This window comes from Fundulus heteroclitus, chromosome 5 (genome assembly GCF_011125445.2).
Source record: "Fundulus heteroclitus isolate FHET01 chromosome 5, MU-UCD_Fhet_4.1, whole genome shotgun sequence".
In the NCBI taxonomy this organism is placed as follows: domain Eukaryota; kingdom Metazoa; phylum Chordata; class Actinopteri; order Cyprinodontiformes; family Fundulidae; genus Fundulus; species Fundulus heteroclitus.
Genome location: NC_046365.1, coordinates 4,764,256 through 4,789,262, shown reverse-complemented (window position 1 = coordinate 4,789,262; position 25,007 = coordinate 4,764,256). Strand labels below are relative to the sequence as shown.

The 25,007-nt window shown below is 39.8% G+C and overlaps 1 protein-coding gene across 1 annotated transcript; it reads right to left on the bottom strand.

Annotated features, from left to right (window-relative positions):
• Window positions 1-18,983: 18,983 nt before the first annotated feature.
• LOC110368971 (mucin-1) lies at window positions 18,984-24,127 on the bottom strand. The gene is made up of 4 exons (XM_021320168.2): window positions 24,044-24,127; window positions 21,764-22,431; window positions 20,787-20,912; window positions 18,984-19,917 (listed from the first exon to the last, which is right to left on the bottom strand). The coding sequence occupies exons 1-4, from the start codon at window positions 24,090-24,092 to the stop codon at window positions 19,861-19,863; spliced, it is 900 nt and encodes a 299-aa protein (XP_021175843.2). The 5' UTR covers window positions 24,093-24,127; the 3' UTR covers window positions 18,984-19,860.
• Between the last annotated feature and the right edge of the window lie 880 nt (window positions 24,128-25,007).

Genomic DNA, 25,007 nt, shown 5'->3' with positions numbered 1-25,007 from the left:
ATATGTACTTTTAAACTATGAATATGACAATCAAAGTATCAAACAATAAATGAGAGGAGTGGTGCACTTCGGTTTATTCTCTATACCATTTTGAACCATAAACAACATTTCACAAAAACATTTTACTTACTCATGTGGAGAAAAAAACAGTAATCAATTTTCACCAGTAGACTTAGACATTTTAACGGCACATTTACAATCTACATTTAAACAAAATTTCATTACAAAGCTCCGAGTAAAAACAAAAGGCAAAAGAAAAACATTATAAATATTTGTCATTTGTCTGGAATGTAGTGGCAATCCAAAAAAGACATTTTATATGAACAGTGCAAGTACATGTAGCAGCAGGATGTATTGCAACAATGAATGGACAGCATGATAATGCAGAAAGTGCATAAAAGAAACAAACAGTGATAAAAATATTGTGACATTTGTCAGGAATGTAGCAGCAAACCAAACAAATAGATTTTATATGTACAGAATATGTGTAAGACATGAACAGTGCAAGTTTATGCACTACTACTAGTAGACCAGCAGGTGGCGCAGTTGCTGTTCTATGAGTAATATCCTCTTTGACCATTTCCATCAGAATCTTTCCCCGGTGCCTTAAAAAAAAAACAAGGAACTTTAAGGTTTTCTTGACTGAGGGAGGTTCTTCACTCACTTCCCAGAGGCAACCTGAGCAATCGATGGTGTGAGGAGGAACTTATAGCCTAAACAGGAAACCACTGACAATGGAGAAGCTGTATGAACTGATCATGAGAGGCATAGCAGCATATTGGGCAGTTTTTACAAGTGGAACAACTTCTACTCCCTGCCTTTGTCTGTTTTATCGCTGGACACGGTGGTCCTGGTGTTGTAGTTATCCAGTGGTGACTGCTTAAATCTCTCACTGCTGTGCAAAGCTGATCAGATCAGCCTGCAGCCTATCAACGCTGGCACGTGTATTCATTTACAGCACACATTTTCTGAGCTCTCTCAGTGTCTGAAAGGCCTTCCTGATATCTGGGAAATGTTTTGAATCCACGCAGGACACATCTGTACACATTATTGTATTTGCTATATAACATCGGTGAATACTTACAATTACAGCATCCACAATTCTGTTGTGAATGTAGATTTTTAATCAATTTCAGCATCATCAAGGGTTTCATCTTCTGCCAGCTCACCTGGTTTCCTCTTCACTCTTTTAATTCTCTTTACTGGGACGGCAGCTTGAGCTTCTGCATCACCGTCCTTCTGCGTCTCCAGCTTGCCATTAGCCCACTTAAAAATATCGGCCACATTCTTGACACCCTCCAAGTCTATAGCAAACCTCTCCAAATGATCTTCTGTTCCTCTCACCAAGCTCTGTACTGTTGTAAAATTCACAGCACTTGTTTTTAAGTAGTCACCAAAGACAGAGGGGGACTTCTGTTCAAAACTCTTGAGAAAAATCTCATGATGTATGGTTTTATACTTCATGAGGGAATCCTTGTAAGCTTGGGCCTTGGATTACCATACTGTCATTTAGCAGTGAAAAAAAGATTGACTTGCTATAACAACCCTCATGGTATCATCCCAAAGTTGTGTACATGTGAGTAACACCATTTGTGTACCTGGTTAGGCAATGCTGCTGTGAGCAATGTAGATAAGCCACTGTATTGTCCCCGTCTGTTAGCTGTACGATCTGTTGCATCCCCATTACGCTGTCTGATGTTTATATCTACTGTGGTGTGAAAAAGTGTAACTCCTTTCCTAATTTCTTGTATTTTTGCATGTTTGTCACACTTAAGTGTTTCAGAAAATTAGACAAATTTAAATATTAATCATAGATAACGCAATCGAACACAAAATGCAGTTTTTAAATGAAGGTTGTAATCATTAAGAGAAAAAATCCAAACCTACATGGCCCTGAATAAAAATGTTATTGCAGAATTCCGATAATTCATTCCTGAGTTCACCTTCTCTAGCCACACCCAGGCCGATTACTGCCACACCTGTTCTCAATCCAGAAATCAATAAAAATAGGACCTACCTGAAGTAAAGTACACCAAAAGATCCTCAAAAGCTAGAGATCGTGCTGGGAAAAATGAGAGAGATCAGGTATAAAAGTAACACCGCATTTCAGAAAAGGAACATGATATCAACAGTAAGATATGATGGCGGTAGTGTGATGTCCTGAGGCTGTTTTGTAGCTGCAGGACCCGGATGACTTGCTGTGATGAATGGACCCATGAATTTTGCTGTCCACCAAAAAATCCTAAAGCAGAATTAATTTAGAAGTAGGTTTAATGCCAGTGGTCTTTACTCCAGAAGTTGCTGGGCTGTCTTTTAAATGTCACACTAACCTGTGACTGATTTCGGGTGATAAGCCGCTTATTGTATTTCTTATTTATTTGGTTGCTGTGAGACCACCACTATTGTGAATTTATCATTATTATTCTGGAGGATCTGCGCCGTCTGCTCCAGGGTTATTATTCTAAACACCATTGTAAGATCCTAATCTTCCTTTTCCTCCTTTCTTCTTTATGACTCTGCTTATTTTTGGATATATGTGGTTCGCTCAGTGCATGAGTGGTCACCTTTTGAGTCTTTAGCCTAGCAGCTGAAGCTCATTGTGGCTAGTTGGGCTATTAGCATCAGGCCTGTTTTGAAGAACTAGCACATTATTCCAAGTATTAGAAAATAGCAAGGACATGCCCTGAAAATAAACATTAATGTAATGTGTGTTTAGTTCATCAGATCGCATATGTTGCTCGGCACAGGTCAACTAAAAGGTCTTCTTCTTTCGTTGCTTTCCTGACCACTGGTGTCCACCAGGGGGTACTCAAGTTGCCATTGCGACAGGCACGATAACCTTCAAGCTAAAACTCCTGGACATGGTCCAATCCAGTTCCATGTCCCCAACATCCTTCGGGAGATGAGAGAAATTCTCCCGCAGCTGTCACTTAAAGATCACCCAAGGGTGCAAAAAAATTTGAGAAATCTACACAAGCTAGCCTTCACATAGACTGCTGCAAGCTTATATCACTCATCTGAGTTAGCATTCTGCCCTCGGACATACAAGGGTCAGGGCACGTAATTATTCCAAGTGTCACACAAAAGTAATCAAGCAAAAATAGTAAAGAACAGCTGTCATTAACAGTCTGTTTCACAAGGTCTATAAAGTGTTGTCCAGTCTATGACACACAGCCAGTGACAGCAAGGAGCCCACATTTCTCTATAACACGTGTACTAATAACTTCTACAGTATAAATAGCACATTACATTACATGCCTTCTTTTTCTGACCTAGCTTTGATGGACTGGCATTTTGTAAGGTCTGGCAAAATTATCAAAATAATCTGTCCGTTTCTTTACCTGTTTATTTCTTCTTCACTCATTACATCTAGTTGCTCTGGTAAATAAAATTATAATTTTAAATAATCTACATTCATACAGTTAATTGTGAAGCACAACATTTTCTAAAAGCATGGCCAGCAGGTGTGTTTTGTACCTGAAGATTTGCTCTCTGGCTCCTTACTGCTGCTGTCCACCACCTCCATAACAACCCTAATGTTGCAGTATGGCTAACTGAGGACAGATGGGAAAATGCTGATTATGAATAAGAGCGTGTGAAAGTGCTGGCTGATAAAAGACTTGTTGCTGACAAGTCATGAAGCTGGAGATGGTGGTAGAGAAGCTCTGAAAATTCTGTGAGAACATTTTATTATACAAATACTAAATCTGCATCCATTCTTGACAACGTTGCACATAACAAGTACAGAGAGCAACACGGCACTTTTTAAAACAGAGAACCTCATTACAGCTCTGAGTAGTGGAGGTGAGAGCATGATTATGGCCATAGTATTAAATGGGCTGCCAAAATCCTTCAAGCAACTTGCTGTCCACACAACACAAGATAAAGATGATGTGAAATTTGACTTTAGGAGAAAAATTATGAAGGAGACCTAGACCATTTGTTCAAAACTGAAAACCCACAGAATGAGAAAACAACCAGTGCTGATTCCCACCAGTGTGGTAATATCTGAATCCCACACTGGTGTTCATTATATTTTGATCATGACTGCTTTATCTAAGACTAAGTAATTTCAAATGATCTGTAAATTTCCTTGTATCGCTTTTGCCCTGGTTGCTGCTTCCTGATGTGTATTTTCATATTAAAACATTTGACCAATTACACTTCAGGTATCATCTGTTGCAAGGGGCAAACCAACCTGCCTGGAGGCCTTCACTATCAGTTCTGTGAGACCTGTAGCCTGAAATGAGTGGTGATTCAGCTGGTTCTTCAACTAGTCTGATTTCGAGCAGGCGACACCAAGGCCTTCTAATGTGTGTAAGGTAATGTCAGCGTATTGTTTCCATTGTTTGATCGTGTAGTCAGAGAGGGAACTAACGAGAGCTAACAAACTGCATCTTTTCATAGCTCTTCTGTCAACCCAAAATATCTAAAGGAGGAGAAGACATGGATTTGTTTGCAGATGTTTTGTGATTTTTTTCAGGACTGAATTTGTTTAGAAAGGTCGAGCAACTCCAAAAAAGGATTTGTCCACTTTTTTTTTTTTTTTTTTTTTTCCCAGTGTCCTGTCTAGCAATGTGGCAATAAGAATTGATGTCTTAATGCCAGATAGAGCTCGACAGATTTTGCTTTCACAAGCACTTTCAGTCCACTTACTACAAGCGGTACCTTTCGCTCACAGGTTATGAGAAAACTGCTAATTGTATTGCTGGGAGGGCATTTTATCGACTTTTGATTGACAAGCTTGTAAAACTGACTTGCCTAACCAAGTTAGCAATGAGACAACTGTTATGCCAGAAACCTGTTTGATTATGGATATTATTATTAATTATAATTTGCTATTATAATTTAATAATAGATAATTCAAACTCAAATAGTAGCTATAACAAATATAATTCAAATGGTTGTGATCCAAGGGCTATAAGCCTGTAATGAAATTATTAAATTATGAATTTATTTATGCTGGAAAGGTGTGATCTGACCGGTTGTTGACCGATTAAACTTATCCAGCAAACGTTGATAACTCAAATTATAACTGCAATTGGAGTTTTAACCCTTACTTCTTTATCACAGCATTAAAAGACAATATAGCTTAGAGAAAACAGGCCTGAAGCTAGATGGAGAGCTGCTTCTGTACTCCACAACACGGTAAGCTAACCGTCTAGGGCTACCTATGCACCTTTCCAAGATGGCGACTATGACGACATATGACCTACAATCTTGCGTGATGCATGAGGAGGAGGTCCTAATGACGTATCTAGCGCACGCACCTAGTGCAGGGCGGGCTTTGATCAGGAGGTGGTTTCACTCCTGAACAAAGGCTTCAAAGAAAGTGAGCAAAACTCAACATGTAGACAAAGAAATCAAAAGATGAAGAAGGGAAGAGATGTCCTATTCATTGCTGGCTCCACGTGGCAAATCCAATAATCCAAGTTTGTTGGGCTTTTTTCCGCGTTTCACATCCAGAATTTATCCCATCTCCACTTTGAGTTCAACCACCAAAGCCAGTCTGCGTTCCAGCACATCTGGAGCTGGAGCACAGACCGTCTCTGAAGAGAGAGAGAACAGAAAAAACTTTAAAGAAGTATTCTAAAAAGTTATGGGGCTAGGAAGGGTTTAGAGTCTTCCCCAACTACTTTCTACAGTTTTCTTATTTTTAGAAAAAAGTTTAATGTAAAAGAAAATATCCAAAATATGACCATTTAAAGTCATGAAGGATGTGGACACACCGAGTGAATAGATATCAAAAAGAAAAGAAAAATATATTTAAATGGAAATATTTGTTTAATCAATTCCCACCCGAGTGTTTCTATAACATCCAGTTTATTATTTCAGTTTGCACATTTATCTGTTAGTCCTATTTTATTAAACAGCTTCTGAATGCAAAGTATATACTTCAATGATAAAATGTAAACTGTAGCAAACTAATGAATGGTAATCTGCCTCCCTTGTAGATGAGCTAGTAGATAACTTTCAGTCTAAAATCTCAGACATCATTGACTGCATTGCTCCAGTTAAAGTGAAAGTTCTTTCCGGGAAGAAAAAACCTCCGTGGAGAAATGCTCCAGCAGTTAGAAGTGAAAAAAGGGAATGTCGAAAAGCTGAACGCAGGTGGAGAAAGAACAGACTCCAGGTTCACTATGACATCTATAAAGAGAGACTTTACAGATATAACTTACAACTGAAAAATGCAAGAGAATCTTTCTTCTCAGAGATCATCAAGAAAAACATTAATAATGCTTGTGTCTTTTTTGCCACAGTCGACAGGTTAACACATCCTCCTGTGTCCGTGACTTCTGAGCTCCACTCCACCAGGGCCTGCAATGAATTTGAAAGAACCACCGTGCTGGTATTATAGACCAGTTCACGTGTGATGTCAGCGCTACATCCGGGTCCCGCGGGTAGGCAAAAACAGTACTGTTCTCGTCTACTACATGACAAAATGGGTGATTTAGAGCGTACTTTTAGTTAGTTTATTTTTGGAATCTAAACAATGCCTACGACTTGTTATGCTCCCGGCTGCACACAGAGGCAGTCCAAATTGTTGGATGTACGTTTCTGTCGTTTACCGAAAGAAGAAAGAAGAGAGAAATGGATAATTTCAATGAAAAGAGCACAGGCAGACACTCCCAATGGACTGGGGGAGCCATCATACCACGACAGAATTTGCAGTCTACACTTCATCTCCAGTAAATACAACTTCATTCTGCTCTAGTCATTGTTCTACTTAAATAGTGTCGTAGGGGAGGTGGCGATCGCTACACGGGCCGGAGAAGCGGAGTCGATGCGCTGCAGCAGCAGCATGCCGCATCATTTTAGTTTTCTTCGTGCAATCAGTGTGCCATAATGTTCAGACAGCGGCTGCATTACGCCCCTGTTCACGCGCGCTAGTACGTCTGTGTTTACGTTGCAACGTCGCCGACACTTCCACCCATTTTAACAAGACAAAAACACCAAAATAATCCGTAGTGAACAATGTTTTTTTTAACCTACCGGGCGGGTCTTCCTCTTTGCTGAGACGCAGTCTGTGTCCGACGTCGCTTTCTGCTGTTACACAAACATGTCTGAACATCCATCCATCCATTTTCTGACCCGCTTAATCCCTCATGGGGTCGCAGGCGTTGCTGGAGCCTTTTTCCCGATATAAAATAATTGTAGCCGTCCAGTGGTTTCAGGGGCTTTCACGCTCTCTCGTCTGTACTGGCCTGCGTGTTTATAAGGCAGCTGTATATGTCGCGGTACGGAACACTTGGTCAGCATTTCACAGACTCGCTCCGTCCCTTCAGGCTTTTGCTGTGTGGATCTGGCAATCTGATACCATCAACCATCAACTTATTCTTAAAACGATCTTGTGATACGTTATCTAAAGAAGAAAAATACGTGGAGAACTCGTCAGTTTCTCTGTTTGCCTCCGCCATTGTGTTCGCCTTTTGCTTACCAGTCCGGCGCACATGCACTCCATTCTGTTAGAACGCCTGGAGAACTGGGTCGGCCTCTCTGGTACAGCTCTCCACTGGTTTAAATCCTACTTAAAGGACAGGGACTTTTTTGTATCAGTAGGTAACTTTACATCAAAGATGACAAAAATCACATGCGGGGTTCCCCAAGGGTCCATCCTGGGTCCCCTCCTCTTCAATATCTACATGCTCCCTTTAGCTCAGATAATAAAAAACAACAACATCAGCTACCATAACTATGCAGACGACACACAGCTCTACATCACCATGTCACCAGGTGACTATGAACCAGTTCAGGCACTGAGTAAATGCCTAGAAGAAATCAATGCATGGATGTACCAAAACTTTCTGCAATTGAATAAAAACAAAACTGAAGTAATAATCTTTGGACCAATAGAGGAGAGATCAAAAGTTAGCACACAGCTTCAGTCGCTTCAGCTAGAAACCACTAATCAGGCCTGAAACCTGGGTGTAGTGATGGACTCAGACCTGAACCTCAGCAGGATCTGGAAAAACTAATCCATGCGTTTATATTTAGTAGAATTGATTACTGCAACGGTGTTTTTTACAGGCCTACCTAAAAAGTGGATCAGACAGCTGCAGCTGATCCACAACGCTGCTGCCCACGTCCTCACTAAGACTAAGAAAGTAGAACACATCACCCCAGTTCTAAAGTCCTTACACTGGCTCCCTGTATCTCAGAGAATAGACTTTAAAATCCTTCTGTTAGTCTATAAATCCCTGAATGGCTTAGCACCTAACTACATCATAGACTTGTTATCAGTGTATCAACCATCTAGACCACTAAGGTCTTCTGGCTCCAGCCTGCTCTGCATACCTAGAACCAGAACCAAACACAGAGAAGCAGCATTTAGTTCCTATGCTCCACTTATCTGGAACAAACTTCCAGAAAACTGTAAAAGTGCTGAAAGCCTGAGTTCTTTTTAATTAAAATTAAAAACACATTTGTTTAAAATTGCCTTTGACTGTTCTAGTTAAACTGTTTTACTGTTTTTAATGTTCTTTTTTTGTTTCTACATTCTATCCCTACTTGCTTTCATTCTGTTTTATTTTTCCTATATTTTAATCATGTAAAGCACTTTGCATTGTCTCTGTACTGAATTGTGCTATATAAATAAATTTGCCTTGCCTTGTTGCCTCCAGGAGCTCTAGATTCAGCATCAGTTGACGTCTGCTTGTGTAAGCAGAGGATCAACAGCCAAACTGGTCTGCTCCTTCACACCCTCCAAATCTTTCTCCAAAGGACTAGAAATACCACTAAAGATTGTAAGGGTTCACCAGTATAAGAACCATCTGGTCTGTCAGGGTTCAGCCTCCTCGGTGTTTGAAGGTAAATCAACAAACAACAACCCTCGATATCAGTACCTGGGAGACCTGAAGGGAAACTGCACTTTACAGATTACATGTTGAAACGAGAGATGATGCAACCTTTTGCTTCAGAGTGGAAACTGATGACGTTGAAGGAAATTTTGGGAACACAACAGGAGTTAAACTCGCTGTTGTTGGTAAGAATATACCTTCCATGTACTAAGCAGTCATGATAATGAGATTTATATATAAAATAACTGAGGGAGATTTTTTGTGCAGATAATACAAAAATGACAGTAGTTGGCTACAGTAGCGAGGGAGGCTTCAGCAGTGGGGAAAACGTCATACTCTGCTGCGTTTCAAACTGCTCCAGTTCCAGCCACCCAGAGGTCGCCTGGCTGAATATGGCCACGTCCTCTCAGCGACGGGCGCCACCCCTCTGTTCAGCTCTCTGACTGCCAAAGATTCAGGGAGCCACACCTGTGCTCTGAGGAACGACACAGAGACACGCTTCCTCCTGCAGGTGGAGGCTGCAGGTTTGTGTCGGCAGATTTCTCTAAATTATCCTCTCTACATATACTCTTGGTACTCTAAACAGCGAAAGCCAGGTCTAATTTTGCACATGGTGAGTTTAAAAACTGAGTGAATGACAAAACATAGCGGCCAATTAAACATTTATAGTACAGTCCCCTTTATACTGATTTTATTACACATGAAATCTAGATGCATGTTTTAAAATGTTTGGACTGATGCAATCTTAACGACTTGATAATCAGAGGAAGAGTCCTCTCTGAGTGTTTGAAGAGGATAATCCAGAGAAATCGTGAGTGTTGGACCTGAGCCTGAAGCTCAAATCAGCCAACCGGCAGCACAGGAAACCAGACTTTTGTCTGGTTTCAAAAACAGATTTCATTTTCTCAAAGATGTGGTTTGGAAGTTCCCGGTGTATCGGCCCATGTAAGGCGCTTCACACTGACAGTGGTTTAACTATCAGACAGCCAGCTGAGTGCTTCATTGCATTGTAACTGTATGTAGCATGCCTATTGCAAATAACTATTTGGTCTGCAATAAATGTTAGATCATTATTTAAGAGCCACTCATTCAGCCTGTCTATGCTTGACATTAATTGTTGAATGCAGCATAAGGTCACAGTTGTGGTGGCAAACAGGTATGAAATAATTAGATAAAAAGAAGCAAACCTTACATTTGCGAATTTTAATCCTGAATAGTCGGAGAGGACATAATAGCTACATAATAGCATGTATATGAGTGCAGAGCTTTTTGAGTATCGTCTCTCAGACACACATTTCTTCAGTATTTTATAACTGTAGGTAAAAAGTCTTCAACCTTAAACATAAGCTCTTTATTTCTCTCTTGCACCTGTAATTTATCAGGATCAAAGCTGTCCTCATCAATTGGAATCCCCCTTTCCAACTCTGAGTTAAAACCAGAATCACGGCATGAAGAACTTCATAAAATCTCTAGCGCATAACAAGGCCTCACTGAAACAATTGCCTCATTTTACAGAAACTTCCATTTCCCTATCCCTAGCATTTGAGGAAATATTACTATAATAATATTTTCTAATATTATAGAAAATAAACTGTTTAAAACCCTTCCTTGATGTGTTCACCTTTCTTGTCCTTCCCTCTTTAGGAGCAGTTAGGCTCATTGTGCAGGTTTCTCATAAACTTCAGCTGTGAGGCTTCTCTCTCAGTGTATGCCAAACAGGCTAAGAAACAGGCAGCCTGTTGCCCTCAGAGCCCTTACTGAGTTGTATTTAGTAAAAGCCATTCGCCTCCTCTCCTTTGGTTTGCATTTTTACCCAGATGTTTTACTGATAAAACGTTGATCTACTTCACAGGATTCAAAAGACGCGCAGAATAACCTACCTTTGTGGTTCTGTTCAGTGTGACGGCTGTGATAAATGCCATATTGACATCCATCTTCATCTGACTGTAAAGAACTTATTAGATGTATTCATGAGTTCGGGCAGTTAGACTCATAAAGTACCATCTTCATGTCCATCAGCACACACAAACCTGCTTTTGTCTGATAATAAAATTACTCTAAGAGGATGAAACATTTCAAGTAGAGAATGAAAAGGTCATTATGTGTTATCTAAAGAAATTCTTGTTTGTGTTTCCAGGAGGTTCTGCTTGATGCACAGATCAGCAGAGAGTACTGAGAGACATCTGGAGGATCAGGGCTGAAACCATCACAGGTAAAAACCAACACGCTACTTAAACAGTCCAGTAAAAGTAATGTGATTAGCTACTCTGTATGATAATAAAATGTTTCCCATTATTATCAGCGTTCAGATTTTTTTTAATCCTTTGGTAAACAACCTTGATTCAGCTGCTATCTTCGACCTTCTAACTTCTGGACACGGTCTTGGACTGTTTTCTCAACCACGATTCCAGCCCAGCCCTTTGTTCCTGTCCGCTTTCTCCTGCCTGCCAACCCATGTATGACCCTAGCTCGCCTCACGGACCTGCTCTCCGCCTGCAGCATCATCTGCCTGTCATCTCCTGCTGTGAAGAGTCCACTCCTTTCTGGAATACTGCCTGCCATCCTCCAGTGTTTGTTTTCTGCTTTATTTATGAATAAACCTGAGTAAATCGTGAATATCGGGTCGACTGATCTGCCGCTCATTAAAGAGTAGGAGTGTTTCAACTGCTGGTGGGAAAATACGTTTGTTGAAAACTGGACTCAAAAAATTAGCGAACAGATGGATTGTTGCTACAATGCTAAAATGTAGCTCACCACCACCAGCGTGTGAATTTGTGAATGAAAGGGTGAATGACTGCATTTAGTGAAAAGGGCTTTGGGGTCCTCAGGACTTGATGAAGTTTTATACAGTACAGGCCATTTACCATATAGTCCCGCTCTCTAAGCAAGCTTCCTGACTATTATCTTTCCTTCAATCTTCTTCGTCTTTTATTTTTGAAACAATAACATTGAATTCAATTGAATAAAATTTTATTTATATAACGCCAATTCATGAAACATGTCATCTCAAGGGACTTTACAAAGTCAAATTCAAACATATTATTCAGATTGGGTCAGATTATATAGATTTGTCAAAATGTATAAGGGAACCAGTTGATTTGTCAAAATATATAAGGGAACCAGTTGATTGCATCAAAGTCCCGACAAGCAGCATTCACTCCTGGAGAACCGTAGAGCCACAGGGAGAGTCGTCTGCATTGTACATGGCTTTGCAGCAATCCCTCATACTGAGCAAGCATGAAGCGACAGTGGGAAGAAAAACCACCCATTAACGGGAAGGAAAAGCCTCCAGAAGAACCAGGCTCAGTATGAACGGTCATCTGCCTCGACCGACTGGAGGTTAGAGAAGACAGAGCAGAGACACAACAAGAGAGACAAAAAAGCACAGAAGCACACATTGATCCAGTAATCTGTTCAACATTAGATGGTAAAACATTGCATGTTCAGATGTCATAAAAAAAAAAACACTCGCTGGATTGGGAATGCATTTTCTCTGTAAAAGAACTGCCACCTGTTGTTGAACAAGGGCAGATTTTTCACCCAGCTAACTACAGTTTAAAATAGTGCAGTGGCTCAAGGTATCAAGGTATTAAAGCTAAAGAGACATTTGTCACGGCCAAAATCCTCCAAGATGAAGGTGCAAATGTGACTGAATGCGGCCAGTAGATCCTGCTCTTGGGATCCTTACTGTCATTCTCCAACCTGTTATCAGTTTGTAGTGGCTACATTTAAGATATAAGGGGATATGTGATGGACAATTGCGGGAGTCAGAATATAAAATATGTTATCTTCTATGTGAATTGTCAAGAAGAGAAATTAAGCTTTACCTGTATTGTGTTGTTACAACAATATTATCAATCAGAGCAGGTTGACTGTTCATTGGATTATGTGTTTTCATTAAGACTGGTTGTTCACATAAAACAAATTCATGGAGTGGAAGCTGTTTACATGACTTAAACCACCACCTCCTGCTCCTCCTCCTCCTCCTCCTCCAGAATCTGGAACATGTATAAAAAATTGTTCATGATCTTGATTTTATAGTGACTGTATTTATGAGCCCCACCACTCTTTTGCCTTTTTAAAATTTATTTTAATCAATTTAACGCTTAAAACAAATGTCTGTCTTCGATGTATTTTACACGTTGGCGATAACAACCTGAATCCAGGCCCAGAATAAAGTTTCAATATGGTTGCATAAGGTCAAGGAAACGCAAGATCTGATGGCACTGCCACAGTTTTATTGAAGGACTAAAGTTTCATAATAAGATTGTCGTTACATTTTGGTGGAGGGAGAAACAAAGGCAACAATGAAACGCTGAAAGAGATTAAGTCTGTGCACATTAGTGAATGTGTAACAGTACTCAGAACACAATTCGAAGGGAAACAGACTCCTGAGGATCAGGTATAAACCTGCCTTTACAGGATACACTATTAGGGTCAAACTCTACTTTTCTTTTTTTTGTCCTTGTCATGTCCAGCTTAATGGCAAGAAAAATGTTCTCTGACTGCTTTAGTTATGCCAAACATACTTACTTTACCAAGGGAGGCTTTATACCAATAAATACACCCTAGGCACCCAACCCTTGATGATTTATTTAATTGCTGTAAGGTATTATGCACAAACTGATGCCAAACATAACAGAGGAGGAGAAGAGGGATAACAAGGACAGATTAAAAGAAAGAGAAGAAGACTAAGAAGAGACTAAGAAACATATAGACAAAAACTGCAAATCTCGAACCACCTGCTACAAAAATTTTTTCTACTTCCTGGTAGCAGAAGCCCAGCAGGATCCAGGAGCGACAGTCTACCAACCCCACCAGACCCTGGTCACCCAAGCGTGAATCAGGTGTGAATCCATATCCTCCACTTTCGCCGCGCAGACCCTCGTGCCCTGTTCAGTGCGTTGAGTACAAACCTAGCTTTAGACCACCCACAGGGTCAACAACAATAATCCATATTTCTTTGGTAAGAAGCTTTCCTTTGTGGAAAGCTTCTTACCAAAGAAGATGCTTTCCAGTGGAGACCCCCACCAACAACTCTTCAAACCCTTCCACTCCACCTCTGCCAGCACCTAAGATCAAAAGCCCCAGTTCCACTGGCTCGTAATAGCTGTGGACCACATGGCTCTGCTCACTTTCGAGCGTTTCAGGAGCAGTCTTTTTCAGGGGCAGCCCAGGTTTTTCTGGCTCTGCTGAGAAATAAGGTCAAACTGAGCGCACTTGAGAGGAGTTATAACTGAACACCCTTCTTTTCAGTGAGAAGTATTTTCCAGGGAAGTCCAAAAAAAATCTGAAGACCTTAATATTAAGGACCACTATGAACAGAGTGGCTCAAACCAAAATATAATCGTGTTATATTCAAACCATGCCTGAAAGGTAAAAAAATATAGAAAAGGGACACTTCAGCTTTCTATTCCCAGACACGTTGTATCAAATCCACGGATTTACCGAGATAAGAGGAAGATGTCAAGAGGGCCTTCAATTGTCTGCGTAGGAAGAAAGCACCAGGATCTGATGGTGTCTCCTCCTCTGCTTAACAACATGCGTTCACCAGCTGTTCCTCATCTTCACCAAGATATTCAACAAGTCTCTAGAACTGTGTGAAGTTCCCACCTGCGTAAACCCCTCTGCCATCATCTCTGTCCCCCACAAAACGGACCATCACAGGTTTAAATTACTATAGACCTACTGCTCTGACGTCTGTGGTCATGAAATCCTTTGAGCACCTGGTGCTGAAGCATCTGAAAGATATCACAGATCCTCTGCTGGACCTCCTGCAGGTTGCTTACATGGCAAACCGATCAGAAGAGGATGCTGTCAGCCTGGGTCTAGATTTCATCCTGTGCCACCCCAACCATCTAGGAACATACACCAGGATCCTGTTTGTAGACTTCAGATCGGCCTTTTACACAATCAGCTGTGACATCCTCCACCAGAATCTCACCCAGCTCCCAGTGCCACCCTCCACCCGTCAGTGAATAACCAGCTTCCTGACCGACCGCCAGGAGCTGGTAAGGGTGGGGAACATCTTCTCCCGCCCATGAACAATCAACACTAGCGCCCCAGGAGTGTGTCCTCTCCCCTGTCCTCTCTATACACTAATGACTGCTCATCTGCAGACCCTTCTGTGTAAGTCCTGCAGTTTGCAGATGGCACCACTGTCATTGGACTGATATCCAGGACGGTGATGAGTCTGCATACAGACAGGAGGTGGATTGGCTGGTCCTCTGGTACAGCCAGAACCACCTGAAGCTCAACCGTTAAAGACTATGGGGATGACAGTGGACTTCTACAGAACATACCCCACCCCACCCTCTTAACTATTTTCACTGTGTTTACTGTGGATCACTTCCAGTTCCTAGGAACCACTCTCTCTCAAGGCTTAAAATGGTCCTCCCACATTGACACCATCAGACAGAAGGTCCAGCAGAGACTCAACTTAAGAAGCACAACCATTCTCAGGAGCTACAAATCATCTTCTACACTGCCATCATTCAGTCATGTTCATTCATCTCTGTGGGGTCTAGCTCAACCACTAAACTAGACAGGACCAAACTGTAAAACACAGTATGATCTGCAGAGAGAAACATCAGGACTGACCTTCCATTCATGAACTGTACACGTCCAAGGCCAATAAAAAGGCAGCTAAAATAGCTCTTGACCCAACTCATCCTGGTCACAGGTTATTCTGACTTTTACACTTAGGTCAGCACTACAGAGTGATGATGGCTAAAATGAGCTGACCCAGAGCCAGTGTCTATCCCCAATGACTCTGATGAATACCTTACAGCCAGGGTAACCAGCTCCTCTGCTGAGAAAAAAAAACAAAAACATATCAGCACTATGTCTGCAAGTTTTTACCCCTTGTATGTATATATGTACAGATACATAGTTACAGATATGTATGTATGCAAGAAAAAAACTCTCCTTTACATACAGCCCATGCTTTCACATTAATCCAAGTAAAATGTTTTATTATATAAATATAGATTGTAGATTGCTGATCCGCTTGTCTGCGAACATTGGAAGCTAAAGTACATTTCCTTACTTGTACCCACAAACTTGGCAAGCTTCTTTTAAATAAAAAGGGTGCAAATTGTGGTTATGCCACTGTTTAGAACTGTCTACACTATACAGAGTTAGAACCTGTATATTCAGATATACATGTGACTATAGGACAGAATAGGGTGTCAGCTAAACAGTAATATCTGTAGCATCAAAGATGGCACCTGGAAGGCACCTATGTCAATCAGACAACTACGTGGTTCAGATTAAGCAGTGTAATTTGTGTTGCCTTATTCCAGCAGCAAACTCTTGCTGAGCTTGTGTAGTTTAAGAGATGTAATATAAGAGAAGGAACAGAAGTACTTTAAAAAGAAAGACAGGATTTTAACCCATGAACGAGCATATCGATAAAACAGGTGACAGCTTGTTTGCACATCTTTATTAGTCTTTACATACACCATTGCCAAGAATTTACATTTCACATATAGAGAGATTATTTGCTTTGTACAAGTCTTTTTAAAATGCTTTGAAACACTTGAAAGGGATGGGAACTAGTATATCGTTCTTTATAATTGTTTATCTGTGAATTTGTTTTTATCTGGATGAGAGTTTTGATTTTCCGTGATAGTAAAGGCAAGCATGACAGAGACAGAGGAAAACCATTACAGAGGCAAGCACATTGCAGTGGAATAGTAACAGCAGGTTAGATACAGTATAAGACAAGTTAGACTATGAACTTCAACATTTAAAAGCAGCTGTAAACAAATGTTTTTTAACCTTGATTTAAAGAAACTCGGAGTTTCAGCACTTTTACAATCCTCCGGAAGTTTGTTCCAGATAAGCGGAGCATAGTAACTAAACTGTAATAGATTATGTTTCCAAACCTTAAAAAATTAAGTATGGTGAGGGTTATTACTTTTATCATTTTATATCAATTCTTGGTTCCATGAGAGCATCAAAAAGGATCAATATATCAAAAACATATTATTAGAAACAATGTGTCTAGTGGTACAGTTGCACTACCTAATGTAACTGGTCTACTGAAGTAGTCTATTTAATAATGTGCAACTTTTGTTTTTAGTTATTTTTTGTTTACAGTCTGTCTGTAGGGCTTGGTGTGTGTGTAGAAACAGGCAGTCATGATTTTTAAAAATATTTTTTATAATCACTTAATATTATCACTATATTATACATTATACATAAAATGAGATCTTAAGTTCATGTTTAGTATGTCAAAAAGATGGATAGATCCCTCATATCTGTAAATATTTAAAATCATTTTATGGAACAAAACTAAATATATGAAATGTTGATGAAGTGTAAAGCAGTCAGTGTACAGCATGAATAACAGCTTGTATAACAGCTTGAATAAATTTACTGTCCCGTCAAAACGCTGCCCTGAAATTAGAAGGTCCTGAGACCTCCACTGACATGAATGAAAAGAGAAATAAAAATGAAATACTCAATCAGAACTTAGCACTGATTCCCTTTTACACAATGAAATAGGTACATAGAAACCATAATTCAAATCACTCAGTTTGACGTCAGCTGAGTAATCATAACAGGAAACATTTCACTGCCCTGCCCAATTCTTGACTTTGGTATCTGCTCCATCATTCTCTAATAAACAACACAGTTCAGGCCATGAATTGCTCTCCTGCCACACCTCGCTCCCCACCTTTGTCTTCTCTTTCTGCCTTTGTGAAACTCTCTCTCTGAGCCCGCTGACTAAAAGTAAAGCTGGACTTTGGCTGCGAGAGAGGCATCAGTCCTCAAACAATGAGGATCCATTTTCAGGTGGAATTTTCCTGCAGCTACAGAATAAAGAGCAAACTGGGACACAGTGGCTGCTGCCAAATTAAGTCCCGGACCCTGAATGAATAGTTAAGAGCAAATGCAGCAGAAGAAAACACGAATAACATGGAATCAGAAATAACATGACATGAGGGCAGGGTTGGTTCCTAAAAAGAAACCAATATTTAACCGCCTAACCTTTTACAGTAATCCAGGAAAATGTCTAAGATTTCCATCTGACATGTAGGAAGTAAAACATTTAGGCTTCATCACATCAGATGATCTTATAGTACAAAAATAAATGAATTATACACACACACACACACACACCCCCACACACACACACACACAAATATATATATATATATATATATATATATATATATATATATATATATATATATATATATATATATATATATATATGTATACATATATAAGATAGATGTTATATGGTCAAACATCTGTTGTGGTGGACTTCTGGTTTTGTTTGTGAATATCAAGCAACAAAACAATGTAAAAAGTTCAAAATTAGCCACATAAAGTTTTGTGTTTCTGCCCATTAATCATGGGTAATAAATGACAATTGGTGAATTTTTTGACAATCCAAGCACCTTTTGATCGTTAACAAACCTGGAATATTTTTAAAAAGCAAGATCAAAACAGCCGAAGCATAAGGCCTCTGACTCCAGACACTCAAAGGCTGTATGACAGACTCATGAGGAGGATGCTCAGGGTTTTCCCCTAATGTTCTGAATTTGATTAAGACTCCTTTTATTTCACGCAATTATCAGTTTGTTTGTCTCTTGCTCTAATGCTGCTACCCCAGCAGCTGATGTCAGAAGATATTGATCTCTCCACTACACACAGCCTTATAAAAGATGTGCTATCAATCAGGTTAATCAGAAGTCTTTTCTAAAAATTGCAAAAAATTATTGCTGACTTATTTGTTGAATATCTACAAACCCTTATTGGCTGACTGTAAGACACAGTAAGAGGACTTTTATTATTATCATTCTTTTTTAATTTATGCTTCTCAGTCATTTCGATGGGAATTGTTGTTAAATCTGGGCTTATATGTACCTTAATATCAATCTGCTGATTATTCTTGATCAGTTCATTTGTTCCTTTCCAATAATGGCTGAGTTGCCATTGTTGTAGGGCTGTAGGGTTAGGCACAGGGTTAGCGGCGGTGTGTTAGGGCCTGGAATAGAGTTTCTCTTGGGGGAAACAAAAAAACTTGTGCTTAGTGAGCCCTGGAACCAGTTACGCACCAGAACCGTTCTGGTGGAACAGGCTTGATACTGGTCTTGAGTCTGCAGCTATATACTATTGAGTTTAACTGTGCTTAGGGCTGTCTTTGCAGCAATTTTAAAAACTGCTTTTGTCATCTTCATTGGAAAAATTACAATAATAAATATGTTTACCATCTATTGGGGTGATTGATACCTTATAATAGGAGAGCTGTTGTTGTCCTTCTCTGCTCAGTGTCGTCTGCCCCTCTTTACTTTCTGATGTAGTTTTTGTTTATATTTGTTATAAAATGTACTTATAATAACATATATAATTAGCATATTTTATAGTAATTACATATTAGTGGGCTGTACTGTTTAGCAGTTGATAGCACTGTTGCCTCACAGCAGGAAGGTCCTGGGTTCAAATCTGGGCCTGGGATCTTGTTGCATGGAGTTTGCATGTTCTCTTTTGTACGTATGGGTTCTCTCTGGGGGCGCTGGTTCCCTCCACAGTCCCAAAACTTAACTCTTAGGTAACTGACTACTCTAAAATGCCCTCAGGAGTGGCTGTGTGTGCATGTTTTTTTGTCCTGTGTGTGTTTGTGTTGCCCTGTGATGGACTGGTGACCCATCCAGGGTGTACCCTGCCTCTCACCCAGTGCCCCCCAGCAACCCTACAAGGACATAAACAATGGATGGATAAAATGTACAAATGATAAAATATTAAAACAATCATTTTTACCTTTATTAACTTGACATAAAAACAAAACAAAAACAAATCCTAAATCCTACAAACAGTTCTATAGTTTGTTTTTTTTAGCAACAAAGTCCCACAGTTCTTTTGGAGACAATAAATAAAAATTCAGCAGGACTTACTAAATGTAATACATACATGAAATGCCACAGTAAAAAAAAAAGAAAAAAAAGAAAAAACAAACAAACAAAAAACAAAACAAAAAGAAAATTGTTGAATGTAAGACAGGTTTAATGGGATGTGTCCTCTCTGGTGATTGGCCTGTTAAGGCTCGTTACTGGGTGATGCTGTATGAGCCCGACCGCTGGATCTTGGGTTTCCCCAAGTCTTCCTGAAACACATCAATAAGTTGTAATGTGATTCTGATTAAGCCTTTTACTCTGTGTTTTCACACATGGACAGCCTGTTGTTTTTAGCTTCAGGTGGAGAACATTTCTACTTTGGGTGCATCTAATGAAGGTTGTCAAACTGAATTTAACTTAGTCAGAATTTAGAAAAGTATTATTTTGATCTCCAGGTAGAAATATCAGAAATGTAAAATTAAATTACAAAAGTCAGTGAGGATTTACACCACCTGTTTGGGGTGTGTGACTGAAAGTCAATGCGCACTCTGATGGCTTTTATTTGTTCTTCATGTCGGCCATAAGAAAGGCTGTGGCTTTCAGTGTTTTCCCTGTTTACACTTTGACTCATTAAACATCTGAATGACTTTTACACTGACCTCATCCTCCCTAACACACCCAGACTCGACATCATCATCGGAGTATTTGTAATTTTTAATGGCCTGCTCTTTCCTGTCCACTCAGATTTTATACTTGAGAAAGATGTTCACAAATAAATCCACAGTGTTTGGTTGAAATCAAAGTGTTTTCTCTCTGAGGAATAAATATCTTTGATTCATATCTGTGGAAATTTGGAAAAGGTGGCAGTTGTTTTTTTTCCCTTCAACTCTCCTGGAGGTCGGGAAAAGAAAACAGAACCGGGCAGTGAGTGTTATAAAGTGTGCCAAGTAGCTGGAACTAACTTGTGCTGGCAAAACACAGATTAGTTTGTTGAGTTTAGAAACCTTTTCCTGCCTGAACGATTCATAGATCAGAGTTCATTTGCTTAAAAAACAAAGGCTTCACACCAAAAAACCCCATTGAACCCCAGGATCCAGCTTAATCACATCAGTAGCCTAGTGGGAAAAGTTTCACTCACGTGATTGCTGCCGTTGGAGTTAAAGAACCGGCTGTGGGTGGTGTACAACGGGATGTTGTCTGCAGGGTTCAGGTGCGTGTAGGGACTGAAGCTGTTTTTGTGCCTGCAGCAGCAAAACCACACGAGCTGCAGAGACAACAAATAGATTTACTGAGATGACATCAAAGACAGGATCAAAGTAATGAAACACAGTGCAGTGGATGAGGGTGCAGCCAAACGGTGCCCTTTGATGGGTTTATTCTGATTGAAATAGTATCTTAGGGTGGTGATTGCAATTTGTGTGTGTGTGTGTGTGTGTGTGTGTGTGTGTGTGTGTGTGTGTATGTGTGTGTGAGAGAGAGTCAGCTACAAAGCCAAGGGTGTGGTGGGGGCATCATTTGTGCATCTTGCTGCGCAGTTTTGCAGCATCTCTGCATCACAGTGAAATTAGTGAGAGACAGGGTCCCTGTGCCGGTCTGGGTTCCATCATCATTTGGGAAATTTGTTATGTAATTGATTTGGAAATTAAATGTCATGTTGGGAATGTTTGTTAATTGAGTTTTCTCATGGTCATGAGACCATGACCATGAGAAAATGTCCAAAAGAGAGGCGCTTTGTTGGAAATTCTGCTAATTTAAAATGCAGTATATTGATAGACAAAATAAAAATGGCTTAAAACAAAGAATAAAGTCTGAATAAATGTTACGTATTGAAAGGGTGTTATGCTGATTATCAAATGAAGTCATCTACTTGCATTCAGACACATTTTGTTGGAAACATTTAGCAAGAAATACAAATAAACCATTAAGCAGATAAATGAAGGTGAACTACTTCAGGTTGGAAATTTAAATTTAAATGAGAATAATTCATTGTGGAACTATGAGCATATTTTTTTCTCAGTTCAATCTTTGTAAGTACAATAAAAGTCCATCTAGCCATAGCATTTCAACCAAGGCGCCCTAATGAAACACTCCCCTGGACTTAGTGTGAGGACTCACCAGAGCGATCAGCAGCAGGAGGAGCAGCAGCAGAACCACGGCAGCCAGAACCAGCAAAGCTATGCCCCATCCAGGAACCCCGCCCCCGCTGCTGCTGGCGGCCGGGGGAGTCGGGCTCGTTGCTGGGTTTGAGGTGGGGGCTGAGTTTTGGATCGTCGTTGGGTTTGTGTTTGGGGTAGTAGTCAGACTCACACTTGTGGGTCCAGTCACATTGTTGCTGGGAGATGTTTGGGTTGCGTTGGGAGTTGTGGTCAGGTTTGAAACAGCTGTTGAGCTTGTGTCCAGGGTAACATTCACTTCCATTGTTGTGTTTGTCGCAGTTAGAGTGGTTGCATTCATGCTTGTGACCGTATTGCTTGGAGAAACAGAGAGGGGTGAGTCAGTGGAGTTGTTCGTTCCCTGTGTGGTGTTGGTTCCATTTGCTGTGATGCCGGATGAAACTGTAGACCCAGTGGAACTGCTGTTTTGTGGAGAAGGGGAGTTGGTTGTTAGATTGGCCGTTGCTGTGCTGCTGTCCGTGGCTGTTGAGCCGAGGGCTACAGATGTGGGGTTGCTGGGTTGAGAAGATATTAAGCCATTGCTGGTACTGGTTTCAGTCGCTGTGATCAGCGTAGATTGTGCTGAAACCTTCTGGCTGGTGCTGACAGAGGTGGTTGTCTGAGCAGACGCTAACAAAACAAAACACAACACAACACAGAAGTTGAATAAGAAAAAAATTAGACCTGGTTTGTCTTTAAATCACAGTAACATAAACCTGAAACATAGTTCCTGTTTTATTATTATTTTCACCTGATGTTTGTCTCCTTCCAAGGAGAAAAACCTAATTTATTATAATTGAGTAAACTGACATCTTTATTCTTACTTATATGTAAATCAAAAACCTTACTTTGATTTGCAACACCACCTTCATACTGACATTTTATCCCCAATATTTGGGTTCTTGATCAACTGAATGCATGATCATTCACAAGAAAATGACAATTACTCGTTTAGATTTTAGACAACTTTAAATTCAAGTTAAACTGGAGTTCTGGTTCTGATCCTGGACCAGATTACATTACCAAACAAAACAAGAAAACTATTGGTTGAATGATCTCGCTGTCTATCCTGACAAGTTTTCCCTACATGAATAATACAGTATTAATCCTTGGCTAGTTTTCTTGGTTTTAGTTTTGCTTTCTGGGGAAAAAAAACTTCAAGAAATGTGGATTAGAGCCTTTCATGACCCGGGAGGAGGTTTGGAAAAGCGATCTTGATGAGCTGGTGCTAAAGCTTTTTCAGAAATGAGTTGGTGTTGTTGAACTTCTTTTCTTATTGGAGCAAAAAAGTGAATAAAAAGATCCAGATAAAGAAAACATAAGTAGGATATAAGCTTATCGCCAGCACTAAATGTGTAATAACAAGATGTAACAAAGATGCTTGTGTAGTTTCCAAAAGCTTTCTGGTATATTCAGTGGGTTTGGTGTAACTTTGGCTCGTTTTATTATAATCACACTGAAAGGCTGAAAAATTAGTTAGATTGCCCTAAACCTAAATAAGGGCTTCACAATAATAAATTGTGACTGTGATATTATTATTGAATTTTGTATTTATAAATAACCCACATTTTCCTCACCTTTACATCAGAGTCTCCATCAGGTCTGGACATGACGGGCAACAAATTCTATTCAACAAGCTAGATATATTACAGTCTACAAAATATAGTAAGAGTCTGTCTCAATGACCATATTGCACACACTGACACAGCAGTGACAGTTATTATGTTGTGCAACTTAAACATGTATCTTCTAAAATATGATGGATTCAGGATTTTTTAAGATAAGTTAATTTTAGCCCAATGAAGAGAAACAACAATTTAAACAATAAAGCTGAAACAAGACGTTTTTTAAAAAAAAATATGACTACAGCTAAAATACTATCTCTATAAAGTTTTGCTGAAACATAAATATATTTAAGAGAAAAGAAAGTAAATAAAATCTGCTGGTTCAGGTAACAACATGTTTAACTACAACAATTAATTACCGTAGGTAACATTTGTCAGGCTCTGGTGAATGTTACCAGAAAAAGAAGAAACTGGTTGTTTGAAACGTTACTCAAAAAATGCCTGGCTTCCTTCTATAGCCTGTAACTGAAACATAACACCAAGGCTTCCATCTCTACTTAAATTAGATCCCCGCAAACCTTTTGGATATCAATTTTTCCCGTTTTACTGTAAGATACAGTCAGACAAACTGTGAGAAGTATGTAAATCCATGAAAATGTTGAGTTGGTTTTACTTACCTGAGCAGAGGAACATGAGAACAATGCAGAGTGGGAGCAGTGTCTCCATCTTTCTGAAGGAAAGCCGACAGTTTGTGACAAAGATCTCAGTGTGTGAATCTCTCGGAGTCATTTTGCACCAGGAGAAAGACTCCTTTATACACCTGGCTCACCTGCACACAGGTGGGGGAGGAACACAGGGAGGGATGGGGCTCTCTCCTCAGGATTTGAGATTTCTCAGCAGCAGCACGGCGCCCCTCTGTGGTCAAACTGTTCATAGTCAGCAGCAAAGCTTTGCTTTGTATCTGTTATCAGATACTGCTCAGGATGCAATTGTATTTATCAAAAATGTGTTGGTCAAACATTTATTTTCTTGTAACGTCATTGCTTGTTTCCCTAAATGTAATATTGTTTCATAATTTGTTCCTGTTTAAATCAATTCTGGATAAATAAGCATATATGTAAACTGTTTTTTCTAACTTCAGGTGCCTTTTTCAGTAATGATGAGTCACGACAACTGGACTAAAACAACTGGACAAGAAAAAAGGCAGTCAAAGTCATCCCCCCCCCCCAAAAAAAAAACAAAATAAAAATAAAATAAAAAACAAACCTTCAGAACATCTGGAGAGAACCATTGATAAGAACCATTTTAAAAGAGCAGAGAACCCTGACTGGCTGAAGGAGAAATGAATATGCAGGTAGGATCAGGAGTTTTGAATTGAGCTGTAGATCAAGAAAGACTTCCTGCTGATTGTCCTGTTTTCCCATCAGTAACCTAATTTGCAGTCTGTAAATTGTATTAATCCTCCAAATCAATTTTAATATAAAAAACTTAAACATGCAGATTTTATCATTCGGAGGTGCGAAACAGACACACTGTGGTGTTTTTAAGGTTTGATTTGACTCCATTTTCTGTCTTCTTGTTTTCTGTTCAGTCGATGAACTGAAAAGTCATCACATTTTCAAAATAGGGTGGCAAATTTTA

Excerpts from the sequence above, each read along its gene's own strand:
- LOC110368971 (XM_021320168.2), bottom strand. The coding sequence starts at position 24,092 with ATGGAGACACTGCTCCCACTCTGCATTGTTCTCATGTTCCTCTGCTCA. Across the intron at positions 22,432-24,043 it reads TCTCATGTTCCTCTGCTCAG|CGTCTGCTCAGACAACCACC; the intron begins GTAAGTAAAACC and ends TTGTTTTGTTAG. Across the intron at positions 20,913-21,763 it reads TCCTGCTGCTGATCGCTCTG|CTCGTGTGGTTTTGCTGCTG; the intron begins GTGAGTCCTCAC and ends TTGTCTCTGCAG.